At 37.4% G+C, this 23,437-nt stretch overlaps 2 protein-coding genes across 2 annotated transcripts in view; one reads left to right on the top strand and one right to left on the bottom strand.

Annotated features, from left to right (window-relative positions):
* The window catches only part of LOC108605506 (sex peptide receptor), a 49,494-nt gene that overhangs the window by 7,662 nt on the left and 18,395 nt on the right, over positions 1–23,437 (bottom strand). The window contains exons 3-4 of the mRNA XM_017995254.1: positions 5,964–6,658; positions 2,236–2,366 (exon numbers count right to left, since the gene is read on the bottom strand). Coding sequence (XP_017850743.1) covers positions 2,236–2,366; positions 5,964–6,573 — 741 coding nt within the window. The 5' untranslated portion in view covers positions 6,574–6,658. The remainder of the gene's footprint in view (positions 1–2,235; positions 2,367–5,963; positions 6,659–23,437) is intronic.
* On the top strand, positions 507–1,536 carry LOC108605507 (cyclin-dependent kinase 1). Its single transcript, XM_017995255.1, has one exon. It carries the CDS (start codon positions 544–546, stop codon positions 1,429–1,431), a length of 888 nt encoding a protein of 295 aa, XP_017850744.1. The 5' UTR covers positions 507–543; the 3' UTR covers positions 1,432–1,536.

The raw sequence follows: 23,437 nt of genomic DNA, 5'->3' as shown, positions 1-23,437 counted from the left end.
GAGTAAACAGTTTTGCTTTATGTCAGCCCTCTCGCTCACACTCTCACGCTCTCTCTTACTCACGAACGAGCGACTGCCATAAATTGAAAACGTTGATTAATCAACGAAACAAACGTGCGACAATGGAAATGCATAGAAATAAAAGGGGCGAGCAGCATGATAATGTTAAAAGCGCGACGCACAATCGACTGAATGTGTGTAAGCCTAGCAGGTGGCAAGTGGCAAGTGGCAGTGGCAGTGGCAAGTGGCAAGTTGAAGTTGCTTTCATTAAATGCTGACACACAAGCTGCAGAACGTAACGTGCTAGACCATAATGATAACAACAGCGATAACAAGAACTAGACGCGGCTGCGAACTAAAATTGGGCGCTGCAAATGGAGGGTGAGACTAACAATGCGTCACACAGTGCGCTACACAGCGAGAAATAGTCAAGTAATATGCTGGAAAAAGTCAAATCGAGTGGCCATTTGTTGCTTGTCAATCAAGCATTGCTTCAATATATTCAGTCAGCATTTCTTTATAATAATTTTTACAGCTTTCCTCATGGAATTCCTTGAAAGAATCGAAAAAATAGGCGAGGGCACTTATGGGGTCGTCTATAAAGCACGAAATCGTTTAACTGGCCAACTCGTTGCCATGAAGAAAATTCGCTTGCAGACCAATAATGAGGGCGTGCCCTCTACGGCGATTAGAGAAATTTCGCTGCTTAAGGAATTAGTGCATCCGAACATTGTTTGCTTGATCGATGTGCTGATGGAAGAGAATCGCATATTCTTAATATTTGAATTCCTGTCAATGGATCTCAAGAAATACATGGACTCGCTGCCAGCTAAAGTTCAGCTCGATAGTCAATTAGTGCGCAGCTATCTGCATCAGCTAACAGATGCTATAATGTTCTGCCATCGACGTCGTGTGCTGCATCGTGATCTGAAGCCGCAGAACTTGCTTATCGATAAACATGGCGTCATTAAGGTGGCCGACTTTGGACTTGCCAGATCCTTTTCGATTCCAGTGCGCGTCTATACGCATGAGGTTGTAACGCTCTGGTACAGAGCACCCGAAGTGCTACTCGGATCGTCCAGATACTCCTGTCCCGTTGATATTTGGTCAATTGGTTGCATATTTGCTGAAATGGCGAGCCGCAAGCCGCTGATTGCAGGCGACTCGGAAATCGATCAACTTTTTCGCATGTTCCGAATACTCAGAACACCCACCGAGCAAATTTGGCCTGGTGTCACATCATTGCCGGATTACATGCATACATTTCCCATTTGGACAACAAACCAGCTGACCAGCCAGCTTAAGAATCTTGATGACAACGGCGTTGATCTTATGCACAAGATGCTCATTTACGATCCAGTGCATCGCATTACAGCCAAGCAGATTTTGGAGCATTCCTATTTTGATGGCTATGGCGGCAATAGGTACTAAGTGGGTTATGCCCTCAGCCAGTTAATAATAAGAGTAGCAATTAGTTGCATTACATATGAGTTTTGTTCAAGGCGTTGCCAAAAAGAAAATGGCGAAAATAAATCAAAAAGCTTAAAACAATCGATTAAAATATTGATCGATAAAGCATCGCGAGGCGCATAAAATTAATTCAATTGAAGAGATCGGTTGAACACTAATTACAATTAGATAGTTAGTACTTATACAGGTAGAAAGCTGGAAGTGTTTCAAATAAGCTGAGCGCAGCTTTTGCATATTTCAATTGTTGTTCAATTGTTAATGGTTTAGCTTGAACTTTGTCTGCACTAATCTTTTGCCAGCTTATTTAGCTTAACCAGTTTAGCCGTTTTAGCCTCTTGCCAATTGAAAATTAAATAAGTTTAGAATGAGTAGGCTATAGCAATTGTTTTCTAATTGATACCGCTATAGCTGTACATATATTTTTTCTATTTTGTTTTTGTTTTTTTTAACTCGCTACAAACTTGTGCAAATGTCTTCAGCACTTTCTCTCGGTGTTTGTTGCTCATTGAGAGACAAAGCGCTTCAGCCGTCAGCCGAGCATTTTATTCAGGTCAATGAGCGCCAGCCACCCCCAAAAATACACCCACCCACAAAAAAATAGTAGTACACAAGCCTAACAAGCACACGTTGCAAAGTATAAAGCGTTCCACCCATTGAACTAGCGCTCAGCAATTAAGATGTTGCCTGCCTGCTGCCACAATTTGTTGCATGCATATGTATTACATGCGTGTGCATGTGTGTGTGTGTGTGTGTGCGTGAACTTACCTCATTGAATATACTGAAGGCATGACACATGGAGACCGGATGCATCGGCTTGTAGTGATTGCCGAACGTGTACATATAAATCAGACCAGGAGCTGGGAAGAGAACCGTCAGCAGATCGGTGATGGCCATGCCTGCAAATGAATGAAAATCAAACAATACAATAACTAATGCAATATAATTTAGCGCAAATTGTATGATTACGATTTGATTCAGCGTAGTTACGTTTATGCAATGTCATGAGCATTCGAGTCACACTCGAGCGCGCTTTAGACTTTTGAGAGCTCACTTAACGCTTCATTGATTGATTGATTTTGCTTTTTGCCTGAGTCAGCAGTTGCACTTATTGTTAAATTAATGATGTAAAAGCGCCAGCAAAGTTATCCAAAGTCAACTGCATTACTAACTAACTGACTGACTGACTGACTGACGTAACTTTGTTGCGCGAAAAGTTGCGCGTGAATATTTTGACACAACTGTAAAGCGTTAGAAAAAAGTTTCTAACAAACACACAGCCATATAGTTTGCATTTGCTTTTCCTTTGCCCCCCACCCCTTAACTTTTCAGCGTTTAAAGCTCACGATATTGGGCTTGCAATTTGAGAGCTTGAATGATTTTTATGCTTGAGCATAACGTATAAAATTTATGGTTCACGCTAAGTGCAAAAGGTAATGCTGCTATGCATTAATTTTTAATGGAGATGTACGACATTTACACAAAAAATATTTGAAATTGTTTTTCCAGCGCCTCTGGCCTATTTCAATCCAATCCAATCCAATCCAATGCATTTGCCGCCAGCCTGGCACAATAATCTTTTCAAATAATTTCAATTCAAGTGCATTGCGTTTCAGTTCGAATTCGAATACAAAAAATAAATAAAGTAAAATACAAATTTATAAATATTCACTACGTACAGATGGCTATGCTGACTATTTTTAATGAAAAGCATATACAAATTAATTTTTTAAATGAATGTTCATTTGCTTGCATTGATTTATATTTGCTTAAATGTTATACACACGAAACTTTTTATAATATTTCTTACGCATTTTTTAAAATTAATTTCATTTTTATTTTTATGCATACTCAAGCGTAAATTGTTCTGTCCGTAGTCAAAACATTTTGTTTAATATGTTCAAATTCAAATGATAAATGCATCTGATCATTTTTTATTTTATGATATTTCTCAGCGATTAAAATCAGGCATTTCTTGTATAACCCTTTACTAAATTCAGTTTTAGGATATGCAATTATTTGTTATTTAAATTGAAATTATCAATCAAGTAAAATTATATTAAACTATTTTACTTACTAAAGTAACTTTAGCTGAAATATACAACATTCAGCCTAAACATCTAAATATTGTTTTATAATTTTAATAGTATTTCTCGATTATTTTAAATTCATGCACTATTCAATTGAAATTTTACAAATTGGGCTTCAAATTTATGCGCACTGCGTTCTTTGTGGTCTCTCTCTGTCCCGCTCTCTCTCTCTCTCTCTCTTTCTTGCTAGCACACTTGCTAACTTTAGCATGCAATTAATTAGAATTTTTGCGCTAATTGGAGCTGCGCCCAGGGCTCTTCTTCTTCTTCTTCAGTTGCATTCAACGAGTTTCTGCTCATTGCAGACAAAAAGTTGTGCGCGTAAAACATTTAACAAGAACTAAAACAACATTTTTGTTAGCTGACTGCATATGCTTAGCCATGTAGGCATGAACAGAGCGGGAGAGCAACATCGAGAGAGAAAGAGAGAGAGAGAGAGAGAGAGTGACATGCTTAAGCGTTGTAATCACTTTGCGCGTGAAGGTTTTCCCAGCACTTTTGTTGATTATTATTTATTTTGGATTCCATGCCATTTCAGCTGAGAGGCTCACACACACACACACGCACACGCACACAGCTACGCAGTGAGTGCACGCGCGGCGCAGATCCATTTAATGTGCCACAAAGTTAAATCAGGCAGAAGTTTTGCTAGATTTCAAAATAGCTGCCAATGTGCGTGGCCCCACCCCACCCACCACCCACTCGCCCCAGCACAGTGGCACGCATTCCGCGTAATGCTGAGATATTCTAATAGCGTGTGTAATGCTAATGGCTGAACGCATGGGGTGAGGTGGGGGTCTGGTGTGTGCTGCTCTTTTGCTCTCTGTGGTATTTGCCACTGATTTATGAAAAGTCGCTGCGCACAAGCCAAAGCCAAAGCGCATCCAGTGGGGCGTAGGGGGCGCAAAATTGGCACGTAGTGGCTGTAAGTAGCTTAAACATGATGCGGACAGCAAAGCGTGGGCGCCTACTCAGTCTGCTGAGCTGCACATCAGCCGAGAGCCGAGCGCCAATTCCTAGCGCGCTGCGTGTCAATGCAATTTGTAGCAGCAGATTGCTTAGCCCCATACCCAGCCACAAGCTCACGAGCGAGAGTCGAAAGCATTTTTGCTGAAATATTTGCTGTCAATGGGTTAAGCTCTGGGCGCCAGCGGCTCACTGGGGCTAATCGTGTTTAGCTGTTCGCCGTAGTGGACTTTTGGGTTCAAGCCCAGTTAAGCGACGATAAATGACAGCAGTCCAAACACGAAATCAACTTTGCTGCTGCAGCAACAACTGAGTGAAAGCAACACCCTTGCCACTGAGCACGTTCCATACACAGCAAAAAATATTTATTTGAGTTGCAATATTAAATATGCAATGACCCAATTTAAGGCAAGGCAAGGGCAACGACTTGCTACACATTTCTCAGTCACTTCATATATTACGAATTTTATAAATATAACATTTACTATACTAGCTATATATATATTTATTTTTTACTATTTTGTTATATTGAAATTTCATAAAATTAAAAATTCTTGTATGTGTTTTATACTGCAGTCAATTAATTATAAGTGATAAGCTTCAACAATATCTAACAATTTTGAATATTAGTTATTGATAATGGGCATGAATTGCATGAATAATTTTTTACATTAATGCATAGTAATTCAGACTAAATTATATTAATTAATTAGTAACAAAGACTTAAATTCAAAAAACAATCGTTGGGGCTCAAACATTTTGTTTCAAATCCAATAAGCTAATGCTGCATATTTAAAACAAGACATATTTAAATTTTTCCATTTGTGCAAATTTGAAATTTTCTCTAAAATTATCTTCATATAATTCTTTATCTTTATTTTAATTCAGTTTTAGCTGCCATAGAGGAAAGCAAACAAAATGGCAGTTCTAAAGTTAATAGGCCTATCAAAAGATTTACTATGTCAAAAACAAATTTAACAATCAAATAAAAGTTATTAATTTACTCTATCATTCCTTTTTGAAAGAATTACTATACCATTCCGCTTCATGAAAATTATTTCTATTCATTTAAACTTAAGTTTACTCCATTAAGTTTTTTGTAACAATTAAATTTTGAGCGTTTGTACAAAAAAATGTTTGCTTATTAATTAAATAAATTTTTCATTTATATAAAATTATTATATTTTTACATTATGTAACTTTTCGTACTTAAAATGATAATTATATATTGAATTAAATATTAAATTAATTTTGCTTTGCATTTTTCTTGGTATATAAATTAAAATAAAATTTAATAAACAAGCTTAAGTGTATTAAAGCACGCTCATGCATATTTTTTTGCAGTGTACGCTGCTTGTGTCAAATGTCAAGTGCACGTACCACATGGCGTATGATGAATTTGAACTTGCGAGCAACACAGCAGATGCAATACACACTCACCCATTAGCACAAAGTTGGTGGGCGTGGCCATGCTCTTCTTGCTCAGCACGAGCACAATCAGCGAGTTCGATATGATGGTGAGGACGAGCAGAAAGGGCATGCAGTAGCCATAGAGGGGCAGCGCATAGTCCAGCGGCAAGTCGCAGGTGACGTTCAGATAACTGATGTTCTCGAAGATGGGCGGGCACTCGTAGCTGATCAGCTGCTGATGCGTGGCGTAGTCGAAGCCGCCGCCGCCGCCGCCGCTGCTGCTCTCATTGCCCGCTCGCGTGCCATTGAGCTCGCGTGGGCGTGACTCGCCCACTACGCTGCTGGGCAATGTATGCATATCGATTGTGTGGGCAGCGGCGTCGCCATCGCTGCCGCTGCTGGCGCCGCCTCCCCATTGATAGAGCACGTTCGCAGCGGATATGCCGTAGCTATAAACGGAATTATTATCCATGGCAGCAGTGCTCAGTTGACATTCGCTGTGCTGGTTCGCATCACAGCGAACAAACAAATGGAAAGAGAGAGAGAGGGGGAGAGTAAAGAAAAGTGCGCACGTGTTTAGCTGCAGTCGCTGCTGTTGGCTTTTGCTTTTGTTTGGCAAGACTTCAAGCTGAAGCTGCATGCATTGAATTCTCTGAGGCTCGCTCGGGGTCCGACTTTGAAGTTATTTTTATTGTAATTGGGCGCTCGTTGAGGCTGCAATGAAGCTGAAATGGAAATCAATTTTAGTTACTACGACTCGTTACTTGTTAAAGGCATAAAGTTTGCCTTAATGGGCAAACGAAACTTGCAAAATTAAGTTCATGGGCATTAGGCACGCTTCGAGTTCGGCTGCTCCCAACAACTAAACTGAATAAATAATCTATGGCCAAGTTATGAAAGTCAAATCTGTTTTCAAAATCAGCCCCAGCTTGAAGCTAACTTGTTGCACGCCACACACACACGCACTCACACACACACACACGAATCGTAAATATTATGTTTGGCATGACTCGACAACATTAGCCTCAATAGCACTTGAAAGCAGTTACAGCATCCAAGCCAAGGCGCAACTTGCTTAATGGTTTTATTTTTCGCAAAACTCTACAGTGCGTGATGGGCGGGGGTGGGGGGTGGGGTTGTGCTATGACCACATTGACCCACATTTGCTGCTGCTCTGCCTAGCAAATTGAATAGACGCGTTTTACTTAGTTAACAAAAAATTATTACGCATACGCCATGCTGGCCATTAAGCTTACTTTAATTGCCATTCGGACGCATAAAATTTTATTCAATTTCTTTCTGCATAATTCATGCGCTCAGTTGTGCAATTCGAAACAGTTGCATTTAAAGCAAGTGACAATTTATTAACAATTAACACAATTGCTCTTAAATATTAAATATATGCATAGTTAAATTATTTATGACTCTTCGGCAAGCTCAAATTTGTCTGCAGCAACTAACGTAAGACAAATTTGTGCAACACCAAAGTACACTTAAGTAGACTTCTCAAATAATTAAGTGACATGCAAAAGTAAAAAACAATTAATTAAAATATATATTTGATATGCTTACTTTCATCCAAAGAATGTGCAACATAATCTAAGATTTATGAAATATCAAATAAGCTTTAACACTGTTTAAATTTGAGCTAAGACTGCCATTGAAAATGTTTTCTAATTTGTTTAAAGAACTCTTAATTACGTTTAAGCGAAACCGCAGAGTGCGGTTAATGAATTCGACTCAGCAGCTTATCAATTTTATCCACTTTGAAATAATGATTACTAATTGTATTAATTAATTATTAAATTGTTCGCGAACTCATAATTAAGTGGCAATCTTTTTCGCTTAATAAGTTTACAATTACAAAGAAATGAAGAAAAATGCGAGATTATTTGAGATATCATAAATTTTAGATAATGTTGCACATTCTTTGGATGAAAACTTCACTTAGTAAGTAATATAGCTTAGAAAATATTTTGTAATTCGATTCTACACAAATCGCATCAATTTTAAATAAACTCAAATTCTGCCGCTTTATTTTTTGATTTATTTGTAATCATTAGTAATAAGCAATTGAAAATATTTGCTGCTGTCATTATAATTTGATTGATTACCATTTGTAATTGATACTTAACAGCTATGAAGCTATTTATAATATTTAAATGCACTGCATGTCACTTTTTCATTTCAAATTAGAGAGCTTGGATTTTTTTTTCGCTTTAATCGAATGTCCAACTTGCTGCTAAAAAGTTGATTGAGAGCTACGTGAGGACAGCAGCTGTCGAAGTGCAAATTGCTAATGTTTAATGCAAATGCTGGTTGCAAGTTGCTTTTGTTGTGTTGCACTGTAATTGGCCTGCGGAAAGTTCAGACTGTCAGCCCTGCCAAGCAGCAGAGTCGGAGCTAATTGAGAAGCAATTAGCGAGGAGTGAAGCCATCATTAAAATGCACTAAGCTGCAATCAGCCAAGGCGCATGCTAAGTTTCAGCTATAAAGCAATAAATATTTTATGTGCACACACACAGACGCAGTTCATTGACTGTTGAATGGCTTAGACAAGCGTCGGCTATTTTAAATTGAAGCTCATCCTTCCATTGCTTTGAGCGGTTCAATGCATAAATTTTACAGTCAGACGCGCATGCAACATAAGTGTGTGTGCGTGTGTATGCGTGTGTGTGTGAAACAGTCAAGACACATAATTAATTCCCTTAATAATAAATGAAAATGTAGCAAATTTACTTTTGGTGATGTTGCTGAGGCGCCGCCTTGGGGAATCGAACTTGCGACTCGACTCATTTTCATGCCGCAATGCAGCACAACAAACTTTATGTGTCTCTTTCGTTCGCCCTCTCTCTCTCTCTCTCTCTCTCTCACTCACTCACACACATTCAAATTGCATTTAATGTGGCTCACAGATTGCGTTAGACAAGCTCGCAAGCAAATTTCACGCCAAGTTGCCGACTTAATCATTTGTAATCGTTTAATGCGCCCATGCTTATTGCCACGCCCACAGGCACGAAAAAACAAAGCAGCCCCCAGTTCATGGGGCACACAGTCAGGCATACGAAATGAGCTCGAAGCTGCGACGTTAGCGTTAAAATGAAACTTCCCAGACATGCCGAATTAGTAGTTCACATACGCCGCTGTCGCAGTCGCCGTCGCCGTCGTCGTCGCTGTCACAACCCTCTAGGCTGAGTTTGCCTCTAGGCTAGAGTTAGCAGCCGAAAAAAAAAAAACAGCAGAGCGCACATTAAGTTTGGGCCGCCGTTTAAGGCGTTTAGAGTTTTAGTTGTAATCGCAATGCGAAACTTTTTCGATTTGGGAATTAAAATACAACCAAAAAAAAAAAAAAAAAGCTCAAGAGCAGTCTAAGCAGCTGCCCTGCGGCTATTGCCAGCCCACCCCACCCCACACACCCCACACTCTCTCGCTTGAATATAAAACTTTTGCTTACCCTACACGCATCGCTGACGCTCTTTGGCTCAACTTTAATGGCCCCAAAACCAGAGCGTAACCTATAACAATGCCAGGCGCTTGCTTGCCACACTCGAGATAAGTGATAAGCCGCCACACAAATTGCTTGCAACTTGTGCCTGCAACACGCAAGCGTTAAGCGTTGCCTACTCCTAGGCGCAGTTGCGTGTGTGCCCACACAGCATAAAAGAATAGAAACGAAATGAGTATTGACCAACTCAGTTGCTCAGCTCAAGTTGAGCTCATTTCATTGCTGAGCTGTGGCCACGTTGCATGCAGCGAGAGCTCAAATTGGTTTCATTTTCTGTCATTTTCAGCTTCTATACACATACACATAAATTAGCAATTAATTTCAATGAACAAATTTTAATAAGTACAGCCTAACGCTTTTTAAATTCTGTGCATTGGCGACAGTTACGCGCATTAAAGCAATTAATTTGTTTATATTTTGAAAATATTTGTTGAAAAAAAAGCGATTTTGATAAAATGTGCCAAGTATTAATAATCTTTATTTTAATTAATATCGAGCTGTAGCGAGCTTTCAACCAATTTGCAACGCAAAACAATAATTTATTATTTTTAAAAGATGCCTCACTTATATTATAGCATAAGTCTAAGACAAGTTAATAATGTAATATAAATAATTATTTAGTGTAATTTTCTAATTTACTACCAATACTTTAGATCGATATACATTATATTATACATTATATACAGTAATTACATTTATCAATTGATTTATGCAATAGTCGCATGTCCCAATTTTCATTATAGCATTCATTTTTTTTAGCTTCAATTAAACATCAAAAATACTTTTTTCCAGTGTGAATAGTTAATGTCATAAGTGATGCTAAAGTCAAATGGCAAATGGCTGCTATGATAACAACAATAAGTAAAGTTAATAATATTTAAATGAAATTTGCTTGTTTAATCTTCGCTCGTAGCTTAACGAGGGCAGCGCTGCTCGCGTCTTTCGATCGTACGAGAGCGTCGCTGCTTTGTCGTGTGGGTGGGCTTGGGTGTTAGCGCTTGGGCTTTGCTTTGGCCTCAGCCTTAGCTAAACATCAGCTGTATGTTTGTATTGAATATTGTATTTGAAGCATTTCATTAACTTAACTTAATCAACTTAACATTAAGTGTTAGATTTCTAGCATAGTTAGATAAAAATATAAATATATAAAAGTATAAAAATACTTGAATACAAATATATTTAATATATATATAATATATATACAGTTCAGCCTGAAGGCCTTTGTTGTTCTGGCTATACCAATTGTAGCATAGAATTTAATTATGGGCTAATAAATAAACTAAATATACAAATATTTGTATGCTCATGTTGAGTTTGCTTAAAATTTGTGACCATTTAAAGCTCAAGCAGATTTATTGACTTTACGTTAGATGCGGGACGTTTATCAGTTTCTAATTGCTGAGCCGCAATCAAACAAAGCTCTAATCACGGCAACTCATTAAAGCAGAGCAGCTAAGCCTTGAGCCCTTTGGCTTGTTTTCAACTCTTATTTGCTTCTTTTGCTTTTTGTGGCGAAAGCGCGTGTTGTGGGTGGGTGGGTGGTTGGGTTGAGCATTTAAGTAGCAAACTGCAACTGCTGACAATTCAATTGAAATGCCAAGTCTGCTGCTGGTTAAAAGACAAGACAAGCCAAGCGCAGCATAAGAGAAGCGCAGAGAGGGGCGAGCGGGAATGGAAGTCAAGCAATGTTGCAACGCAAATAAATGTCTAAAATGTTGAAGCAGAGCCAAAAAAAAAGGAAATAACAACAACAATGAAAAGCTAAAGAAAAGAAATGGAAAATAAAAGTTGTAGCAAAAGAAGTTCAACAAACTATAAAGGGAACGCACCTGCGTTCGTGCTTTTATGCATGTCTCTCTCTCTCTCACTCACTCACTCTCTCTCTCTCTCTCTCTCTCTCTCTCTCTCTGTGTTTGTTGCAAATGCAGTTAGTTGTTTTGAATGGCACGCATTTCCATCGCAAAAGACGACATTGTGGCAAAGTTTATGCATTACGCTTTGCCATTACATTTACGGTAACAGTTACGGTTTACAGTTAGCGCTACAAAATATGCAAATGACCGGAGAGTACAGTGCGTAAGTTATAGCAAGCAACAGCAGAGCGAGAGAGCGAGAGAGCGAGAGAGCGAGAGAGCGAGAGCGAGAGCACAAGACAAATGGGCCACAACTCAAGTTGGCTGTTGGCGCTGGTTTTTAAATATTTAATGCGTTGACGCGTGCACAGTTTAACCAAAAAATAAAATTACAAATTTATAGACGGTAACATTTTTAAAAAATTTAAAGCCAATTTGTTGATATGCCAAAACAAGCAGCAACAATAAAAACAGCGGCACAGATAGAGTTAGAAATATTAAAGACTAAGCACAACTTTAGCTAGAAATGCGCTAAAAAGTTCAAGCTAACATTAATGCTAATAATTTTTTTCTAACAATAAGTCTAAGAAAAATGTTAAGATGTCAAAATAGTTAATGAAGTACATAAATTAACTTAATTTGTTGCTTTACTCTTCAAAGTTTTTAGTTCATATAAAACATAATCAGCAATTCTTGCAAATTATTCTTAGTTCTTCTACAATATTTTAATAAAAACAAATATATACATAAAGAAAAATTTTCAATTAAATTTCAATTAAACAAGAAGACCTTAAACTATTAATTTATGCTAAAATCCAGCAATACGAACTGCAATATATTATGAAGTGATTAACTTAGCATAAGCTTAAACTAAACGGCAATATAATTTTTAAAGTTTACTATACGCAAAGCTGATCAACGCTATCAAACTTTTAATTTAATTCAACAATTTAGCAATTTTAAATATTATTTTATATTACCAACGACTGTTTTTTGCAAAATTTTCTAGCTCTACATTTAATAAAACGTTAAAACGTTAAATTAGAATTACAAATTTGTATTTCAATGCGAAATGCAAAGGTTAAAAGATTAAAAGCTCATGACAGCTTCACCACTCCGACTCCAACTGTTGAGCAAATTTGCAAAAAAAAAAAAATAAAACAAGCAGAAACATTAACGAGGAAAGAACAAAGCTCTGGAGAATTTTTGGCAAATGCAAACAAAAAATTTCAATTAACCCAGACATGTTGATGAAAACAAATTTATTCTGCATAAAGTAAACACACACACACACACAGAAGCAAATGTCACGCCCACTAGAGGGTTAAAGTTGGTAAAAATAATAAAAGAAAATTACGCTCAAGGCTTGCGTATGTATGTAAGTAACTTATAAAGACTTGCATTAAATGTATGTGCATTAAATTATATGGCTAACTGTTTGGTTGCATACAATTAAAAATGAGCTGTCAATAGCTTGAGAAATGGCCAAGCGACCTCAATTATTTTTTATACATTTTTTTTTCCATCAAAGGGCAATAGAAATTTACGCAAATTCAAATGCCATGTAACAGGACACTGCGTGGCTGTCTTCAATAGACACACACACACACACACACACACATGCATGATTGTGTGTGTGTCACCATCAGTAGCTTGCGGCACGTGCTGCGCAAAATGTAAAAAAAGAAAAAATAAAAACGCCAAGAAATTTTCAACACAGCAAAGCAAACGCGCATCGTTAACATATGTTGTAGCTATAGCATACATATGCGCATATGCATGTGTGTTTGTGTGCGTGTGTGTGTTGGCGCTGTCTATGCTTTTTTTTAAGAATTTGCCAAATGTTTGCTGAGCTTTTCAGGCTTGGCAGGCAGGCAGCAAAAGTTTGCGAAAAGTCCACAAGCAATTTAAATAGTTTGCGCACAAATTTAAAGCAAAGCTAAAGTATTATATATGTACGTTATAGTCGTATGTCTGTATTATAAAACAAAAGTAATTAAATGCATGTAAGCAAGTTGTCAAAAGGCCTTTTGTTCAGCCCAGTGCAGGGTATATTAAAGCAGGCAAGAGTTATGCCGCTCAGCAAGTGCCACACACACTAACACACACACATACATGTGTTTTTATGCTCGCCTGTCTGTGTGTGTGTGTGCGTGGTGTGTGTAAAAGCAAAAATATGTTGAAAAACAATTTCATTTGTGGCAGCTCAGTGCAGTGCAAATTTTGAGGCAACATTTGAGGCAAATTTTTGTGGCTAGAAGCCAACAACAGCAGCAGCAACAACAACAACAACAACAATAACAAAAGCCTGCAATTTGTAACGTTTATATGTGTTTGTTTCTGTTGTGTCCTTTTTTTCGTTGCCACTGCATTTTAAACCTGTTAAGCCTGAGCTTAGCTGCTTGTTTAAGTGTTTTCATATTTTTTTGTTAACAACTTTTTTGCAATCACAGCCACATTCGCTTAAACTAAGCCGCTGCTTAAAACATTTTTATGCACAAATTATTAAATGCAGTGCATTTAAAGCAAGGCTAGTACTAATAATAATACTACAAATAATTAACGCTAGCATTAGCAACTCTTTTGTTCAAGTAAATCGTATAAATTATATGCAAATTTAAGCTAACTATACAAAAAATAAAATAAGTAATAAATGTATGCAAAAATAAAAATAAATCTATGTTTTATCAATATTTAAATGTAATGATTTTTAACAATTTTTATAAGACTAATGAGCATTAAAGTCAAAGCAAATATATTTATGTGCAAAATTTAAACATTTATACATTATTTTAAAAAGAAACATTAAAATATATTTCAGATTTTTAATATATATTTAATGCTTACAATTTATTTGTGTGATAATAGAAACCTCATTATTATATTATTGTATTTAAATTGTTTAAATGCTTAATTGGTTTCTGCCAAGACACAACGATTAAGGCAGCAGCCAGAATTGTATTGAAAAGTTTTTGAATTCTCAATAAACTCATCAAATATATTTTTCATTTTAATGAAACTCTCCGCTTTGCATTTATAACGCTTCAGATTTCGCAAAATTGAAAGCTGCAGTCTACAGCATTAAAAGTAGTAGAAAATTCGAATAGTTTTGATGCAACTTTTGTTTCATTTAGTTACTTTAGTTAACAACTTTGCCCTTACGCTGAAATTTAAATGCAAAATTAAATGTTCAAAAGTCACACACACACATGGAACTTGCTCGAAATGAATTTGATTGCATATGCTCGGCGAACGTGAACAACAACAAAAAAGTTGACATTCTAAATAATTGCAAACATTTTTTACAAATTGTTTAGATATCGCCCACTCGCTCACACTCCTATGCTTATTTCAATTTATTTCTTTTTATAGACACTTGTCGGACAGACAGACAGACAGACACGTGCGTCGGCCCCCACATGCCACAGCGCTGTGGCTTTATTAACACTTAGGACGTCATTAGATGTACAGCACAGCAAATTTAATAACAAATAGTGTCCATCAACAACATGTCCGAACTGAAATGCCAGCAACAGCAACAGCAGCAAGAGAAAGCAAGAAAATAATAATAAAAAAGACAAACAAAATCGCAACTCGTATTCGTGACAGGCCTCTGATATGATTATAACACACACACACACACACACACACACACACATGCTTGCGCATTTGTTGCTGAATTTATGGCTCATTGCCTTGTCTGTCTGAATGGCCTTATCTCTAATATATAGTTGGCTGCCATATGAATTACAACAACAAAAAGCAGCGAAAGTACTCAAAAAAAAAAAAAAAAAGCGAAAGTCACACGCACATAAAAGAAAAAGGGCAAACAACTCACATACATTTATGATTATTGCACAGACAGCGCCAATAATATTTAATTTTTAATCATTGCGACCAAAGCAACAAATTTAAATTTATAATAAAAATGTATCGTTAGTCCGTCAAATAAAAATATTAATCTGCTCGACTCGCTAACAAATAAATACAAATTGCTGTGATTCGCCATAAAATTCGATTGGGCAGCAAACTATTTGCTGCAACTTTAATGCTCGCCAGAGTCGAATCCTTTAGTGCTCGTAATCCGCGCTAGGGTCAAATTTCTGTTGCAAACCCACATAGCCACTCGCTAAGTATTTGGCGCTGCTGGTTTGAAATCCTCTGGATGAGGAAACGGATGCAGCAGCCTCCATTTGCTTTTTGCTTTACTTAATTTTCAGTACATTAGGGTGGCTCAAACAAATTACAAAATATTTAATATAGCAAAAATGTTGAACAATCCCATTGCATTGCATGTAAATTAAAGTAAAAATTATTGTTTTTTTCCTATGCTCAGAATTTAAGCAAACTGCAATTACAATTTGTTCAACTATCAAATCGATGGCACCCCAATGTGCAAATATTTTATTTTATTCATTTGCCTAGCACAGATTTCTACGAATTTAGTTGAACATTTTGCCTCATTGTCAATTTATATTGCTTGACCGCAAGTAAACAATATTGCAGCTCAGTTACGAGTTTGTTATTTTTATGCTATACATATTACGTATACGTAGCGAACAATTGTAAAGCAATTTCGGTCCATGTCTAAAATAATTTGATATATTTTTTGAACAAAAACGTAATTGAAAACCCAAAAAACAAAAGCAAAAACTTTCAAGCGAAAGCTGCATGGCGACTGTGGCTGGAGCCGGGGGGTTGCTTCTTGGTAATTGGGGTTGGCGAGTTGAAAGTTGCGAGCGCTGCCCGCTGGTTTGATGACAGTTTGGTGGGGTGTGTGGGATGTGTGGGGTGGGAGACCAAGGTTGTCTGGCAACCAACCATAAACTGACCAACAACTACTTGTTATGTTGCAAAATTTATATCAAATTTCATATACTAAATAATATATGTATATACTACATACTAGGTCTAGGGGCTGACTGGCTGGGGGGTGTGGTGGGTTGTCGTTGCTTTGACAAAAAGTTTTGTAACTTTAAAGCTTGTTGTTGGCTGTAGCTGAAATGCGAGCGCTTCTTTTTAGTTTAAACAATTATAAAATTGCCAGTGAACTTTTCGACTTTTAATTTGTTATGCAATACGTGTAGACAGAGCTAGACCAAGCTAGATAGATAGACAAGTGAGTGTACAAATGTATTTATAGGCTACACGTAATTGCATAAGCAGAGCTTGTTAAAACAACAAAGAACTTTTGCCGCAGTTTGTTTACACTGCCTGTTAGTTGACAAATTGTTGTTTAAATTGCTTATGAAACTTTGTAATTATATGCAAATAAATTAACTACTTCAAATATGCGTGTGTGTGTGTGTGATGTCATGTTAAAGAGTCTTAATAGTTATTAAATTAAATCATTATAAACATTAAGCCGCCGCTCAAGCGGCATTAAGTGCAGCCGGGCAGGCCAATTGCACTTTCAATCTCAAAGGCAACGCATGGACATAGCCAGAGGAGCAAGACGGACATGAAAATATGATGAGCGATGAACACTCAAAACAGCAAAACAGCTTTGGAATAATAAAAATACTCTAATAGTAACTAGTACGCCCTACCGTTAGTTATTATATTAGTGTGTGTGTAAAGGGATTGAAGAAGTTTCAGCATCTAACAGGCATAGAAATGTGGCAAGAATGCGAAATGTGGCAAGAGACTAAGCACAGAAGAAACTCTGGAAATGCCTCTTAGCTTGGCCTTTAAAATGAAAGAGTGATTTCAAATCAGCTAAAAAACAACTTCGAACTGCTAATTTCCGGGCTTATTTATTGAATGAACGCGATTCGAATGCAGATCAGTAGTTTTACTTATGAATATTTAATTTTGTTTATTTTTGATGATTTTATTATTTATTGCTATATTATTGTCATTTAAAATGTTGAACATTTAAGTCGATTTAATTATTTCCGATAAGAAATTATATAATATAAAAATGCATACCGATGGTCCCTATGGAGCTATATGATATAGTTGTTCGTTCTTAGCCAAATTTGTTAAGCTCGTATAATTTAGTTATGTTTATATACATTTAATTATGTTTATATACAAAAAAAAATTGCTATGCTAATCGATCTAATCTAATCGATTATGATAAAGACATACGATATAAATTCTTTTAATATATTTTTAAAATATTTTTATAGATTTTTTGTATTAATTTCACCACTACACAAGCCCAACCACTGTGGAACGGTTGCACTTATTTGTAGTATCAAGCATTAAAATCTCTCTGTAGTGCTTACAAAATTTTTAGAGAGGCTTTAGACTAAGATCTAAAGAGATTTTTAGAGGCTCTCCAAGTGTGCATCTCAGAAGAAGATGAGTGATGAAGATTTTAAAACGTTTGTAGTAAAGATAACAACATGAAAAATATCAATAGCTATAACTTTATGCAATTCTATGAATCAATAAGCAATGCTATATAGACAGTAAATATGTAGATATATTGATATATAGCTAAATAAGTGAGGAAATTGATTGAATGAATCTCTCAATCAACTTCTAGTATTCAACTCCTCTCTGCGGTTATTTGCCTCCTCACTTTCCTGATCTCTCCTCTCGTTCTGCTGCTAGAGCAAACCCAATATTTATTTATTAAATTATTTGTGATTTAGAAAAGTCATGCTAAGCGCAATTATTTAAATCTGCATAATCAGCATTAAACATTAGTTGACTTATTGCTCAAGTAAAGAATTTAAATCATTTTCGAAACAAAAAAGCTGCACTTGGGTATATTCAATGAGTGCATTTGCTTGGGCCTGGATGCATTTCAAATAAATTTGAACAACAGTTGGAACACATTTTTCGAGCTTAGCATTAAGTCCTAGACAGCCGAATAACAAATTTAAGTATTGATTTGATGCGGTGCAGCATAAATTGATAAATACCAGCAAACCCTCATATGGCGAGCAAGCAAACAAAACATATTCGAGGCTTTTGGGGTTTTGTTTTGGGGATATGAGTTGAGTTGGCATTGGCAGTGGCAGTGGCACTTGTGCAATTTGGCATCAATGCTCTGATTTGTGGGGATAAATTCGAACATTGTTTATCGTGTTGATTGCGTGGCAAAAATAGCGCCAACTCAGGGTTATATTTTTTTTATCTGATTGTTGTTGTTGTTGTTGTTTTGGGGATTTGGCATTCAGTTTTAGCTGCTGTCTAATTGAATTGCGAGTGCAGCTGACGCGCGTCAATGGCAATGGCAACGTTTTTTATGTGTAAAGTGCAAACTGTTACCAGCATCAGCAGCAGCAGCAGCAGCATCAATAGCAGAGACTTTAGTGCGTGTTTGAGTGGGAAATGAAATTGCAAACTAACTACGTGCTGTGTGTATAAACAAAAATCAAACAGTTTGTTGTTCGACTATATTTATATGAATGTGCCGCAAGTGGCAAGTGGCAAGTGCTGGTATCAGCTGGTGGCCTATTGCGTTAAGCGATTTATGAGCTCAGCACCGCCGTCTGATATATGCGCTGAACGAAAGTCTATAATTTCTTTTAATTCGTTTATGCTACGTTCGCCTGCTAGCAATTAGTCTTTGCTATTTGGGTGGCTGGTGGGTGGTTGTGGGCTGTGCTGCTTTTTGTCTCTGGCGCTTGTAGTTGAACTTTTTGATTGACAATCGCTGCTTGGCTTGGCGCTTTGTTTGCCCAACAATAGCTTAAAGTTTTTATGACAATTGTATTTAATTATGCGCCGCTTGCTGTCATTTTTCAATGCGGCTTGGGTCGCTTCACCACAATTATGCGCATTTGTCAAGATTCTCGCTGCTGCTGCGCCTTAATGGACTTTAAATCGTTTTTATTTATGCGCACAAACAAAATTGTATAATTAAGCTTGCGTATTTATTAATATGTGTGTGTGTGTGTGTGTGAAGAACTGTTAATTGCTTGGCAGGACTTCGAAATTGGCTTTGCTAAAAATAAATTAAAGTTTCGCTGTCGACGAAAATTTCAAATTAAAACGCAAGTAAAGCAAAGCGCGAAAGTTTTAATGCGCTTTGGGGCTAGGCAACAGCAATTAGCAGACACTGTGTCAGAAACTAAGCGTAGGATGGACCAAAAAATATGACGAGCAATGAAGTAGACCAAATGGCTGCTGCTTCAAAGCAAAAGAAAGCACGAGGCGCGCTATTAAAAGAAAATTTAGCATTTACTTCAGTGCAGCTGCACTGCAAGAAATTTGTGACGACCAAAAGCTGCAGCTCGCTTGTTATTTGAAGTTTGATGCTTAATTTCTGCTGTGTGTGTGTGTGGGGCAATTAACATGGTCATCAACATTAGTATATATACTATATATGTAAGGATATATACTAAATTACGTGCTTGGTTGTCAGTGTAGCACGTGTCGGGCCGTCTGTCTAATTAAGCCAAAAGTAAACATGAAAAAGATGTCAGCCAAGTAGAAACGAATCAAAATGGCAGCCGTACGTTGAACTAAACTGGTGACAAAAATAAACGTGCGACTACGACTAGGACTAGGACTATGTGAGCGCCCCACCCCACTCCACTCCACACACATAAAAACATGTGTACCTGTGCCCAATGTAAATGGAAATGAAAGCGAAAATAATAATAAAAGTAATAAAAATAATAATCCAAAAACAATTCCAGCAGACAGACAGACAGACAGACAGTCTCAAAAACCAGTACGCACAAACAGATGATGAAGATAATAATGATGATGTGGATGTGGATGTGGCTGCTGCCTCGACTGTCAATGCTGAGTGGTTGTGTTGAGTGGTTGACGGTGGGCGCCATTGTAGGCGCGAGTGGTCCGCTGGGGCAACGCTGGCTTATTGCGTATGAAATCACTTAAGTCTCGGTAAACAGCTCCCACTGGCAACATAAATATGAACTTGAAACCAAAGGCAACGCCAGCAGCAGCAGCAGCATCACAATAATCATAATAAGCCTCAAAACTGTGTGCGTCTCTTTTAGGCGCAACTGGCCCCAGAGTGTGGCAAAAATTGCAAATGGCAAATGGCAAATGGCAGTTCAAGCTGCAAATGTCCAACTGCTAACAAGTGGCCCATGCCGGCAATAGGCAGCAACTCTAGAATTAACTTTGCCGCAGTCGCATAGGCTATATGCTAATAACAAAATAGATTTAGAAGATTACTGCGCATCGGAATTCATTAATATAAAGCAGCTTATTGAATGATTAATTTATGCTGTTGATATATTTCGTATATGTGACAATTAGCAGCAAACATAAAATAGACTTACTGCCAGCAACTAATCGATAGTATCGATATATATTTAAATTATATTTATGCAACAGATAGTTTTGATAAAAGTCTTCAAGCGTTAACGATGTAACAAAAACTTATCGATAGTATCGATATAAAGCGTACAGCAGCTAACTATGCTAAGTATTTGATATTTAGCTGTAATAATTTCATAAATAAATTTCATTAAAATGAATGCTGCAGGCAAAAAAATGTTGCAAATGTTTTCTCCGCTACTATTTGATGCCAAAATAAATTTACTTTGCCTTTCTTTGCTGCTTTGCTGCTGCGACCCTTAACAGCAGCACAAACAAACCTAAAAAGAATAAAAAATTAATGCCTTTCATGCATTATGAGCTAATTGCAGCTTACAGCCAATTAATATGCGTGCTCATGGCTGGGCTGTATCAACGCCCTAATGCCAACTGTCTGCACCACAAAAACTCTATCGATTTATGTATATATAGATATATATATATATCGACGCTTGGTTCGTTGAACGCTTGCATTTGATATCAGCTCACAGTCAAGTGAGCATAATTACATGTGAGCTGCGAGTGAGGAGCGAAGTGTGTGTAACTGAGATTTAAGCTATTTAGCTAGTTGCAGGGCAGCGCTCTTGAGCTCTGATTGTCTGTTGTCTCTTGTCTGTTGTCTGTTGTTGACAGGCGCTCTCACGCGCTCGCTGAACTGAGTTTTCATATTGGAGGAGACGCCTGCCAGGCTCGACACTTCTGACAGATCAACAGACCGAACAACTGCTAACGGCAATTCAATTCAATGTATGTCTGCTTAAGTTTCATGGCCATGGCTCGCATGAAAACAAAACAAAAAATAGCATATGCCATAATCAAAAGTTATTTGCTACAAGATACAAATTAAATCGTAGATAAACTTCAAATAGTTTACAAAATTGCTTAAACAACAAGCGCGCATATTTAATCTTTTAATTGTTTTAAGCATAACAACTTTGTTTATTTTATAGCGCATATAACGCATACGCAACGTGTGGCTGGCACTAAAATATTATGCTTTATATGTAGTGGAAGTGGCAGCGCGTTTATCAAAACCAAAGCCAATAACACAAACATAACTCACAGTGAAGCGAATAAAGAAATTCAAATTAACTCATAAATAAACTAAAAATAGTTGCTGCTGCTAAATTGCCTAATCAACTGAATTTAATTCGATTTTAGTTCGATTAAAACAATTGCTGGCTACATACAAATTTGTTGTTTACTTACTGGTAAAAATATTACGCATACGCATTGTGTGGCCTCAAAATGTTTTACAAACGCCAACCAAAGTGGGTATATCAAAAAGCACTAAAGCAACGAGTGTGAGACAATTTATTGGCGATTATATGCACAGATTTCTATTGAGTTATTCAACAATGTTGTGGTTATTGCCAAGGCGTGGGGGGTGGGGTAGGGGTAACAACAGTGGCCAAGAGCGCCACTTGTGTCGAATTGTTTAAAAGGCACTTTTTTCAGCTTGTTTTATTTTTTATACTATACAAACATGTGTGTGTGTGAACATATGGGCTGGCCATGTTGTTGTTCTACTTGTTGTTGTTGCTTATAGTTGTGTCGAGCACTCAACAAATATGCAAGCTGTGCGCAGTAGATAGCAAACTTTGGGTTTGGGGCTGGGTGGGGACTAAAAAGGCTGTGAGTGCGTGGCCAAGGGCAAAAAACAATAACGAAATATTGCACAAGCTGCGAGGTGTTCGAGGGTGCGGGGCACTGAGCTGGGGGGTTAGCGTGTCTGTTCCTGGCATTGTCCTCTGTGTTTAGTTTAGTAAGATTTGGCTTAATTAAATTTCAGCATAAAAGGATATCTGCTTTAAGCTCTCGCTCTCGCTCCCTTTATCTTTTTATGCCTTTTGACAAAAGTCTTAACGGCTTATTTGTGGCCAACACACATACGCCTTATGCTCATGAGCTGCGAGTCGCCAAAGCCGCCGCCGCCGTCGCCATAGGCTTTAATTGCAACTATAAATCATAGACTGGCAACCAAGACCAAATGTGTGTTACCCCAGCAAGCTTTACATTAATAAAAGCCACACACACACACACACACACAAATACACACTCACACATTTATGTTGATTACCATTTGGCTCAATTGTCTGTCCATTGTTCTATGTTTGTATCAGTTGCCTTTAAATTCTTGCACATTAAAAAGTTGAGTTTAGTAGTGCTGGCTAATCCCATTGGGAGTTTGCTGCTGCCACATTTCCCACTTGGCCATTTGTCATTTTCATGCCGAGCCAGCTGAAAAAAAACAAAGTAACCTTAACTGTGTTTGCGGTAAAATTCATGAGCTCAAATCAACCCGCTGCTGCTGCTTTGGCATGTTTTATGTTCCCAACTTTATGCTTTATGGTTTCATTGTGGCGAAACTATGATAATTGCCAACAAGTTTGCCCACTGCCACCACCCACTCGCACCGCCCACTTCCAATTCTCCAATTCTCATGCGCACAGTTCACGGTTGAGCGCCTTGTGGCAAAGTTTTCAATTGCTCTTGGCAACTGCCACATGCTGCCAGTCTGCAGTTGAATTTCGGAGCTTTGCAGTTTGTTGTGTAGAGTCGAGTGGATGGCAAGTGCCAGTGCCAGTGGCCAAAGGAATGCTGCCAAAAATGCTGCATATCCTTCAACAGTTGCTTGCTTTTTTTTATTGAAGCTCAGGTTCAGCTGTGGCATAGCTAAGAGGCAATAAAATTGCTTGCAACTCAAACTGAGATAAACTGAAGTTCATACAAAAAAAAAAAAAACAACAAACTTATCAGTTTGTAACTAGCTTAGCAATGTATTTGTCAACTTTGTATATAATAGCATTTAATATGTGCAGATGATACAAAGATTTGTAACTGGATTGCAACAAGATTGTAACTGGATTGATTCGAATACAAGAAATAGA

This window comes from Drosophila busckii, chromosome X (genome assembly GCF_011750605.1).
Source record: "Drosophila busckii strain San Diego stock center, stock number 13000-0081.31 chromosome X, ASM1175060v1, whole genome shotgun sequence".
Taxonomy (NCBI): Eukaryota; Metazoa; Arthropoda; class Insecta; order Diptera; family Drosophilidae; genus Drosophila; species Drosophila busckii.
Note: the sequence above shows the minus strand (reverse complement) of the source record. Positions and strands in the feature narration are given on the sequence as shown.

What these genes read in the sequence shown, in the direction of transcription:
- LOC108605507 (XM_017995255.1), top strand. Translation starts at nt 544, where the DNA reads ATGGAATTCCTTGAAAGAATCGAAAAAATAGGCGAGGGCACTTATGGG.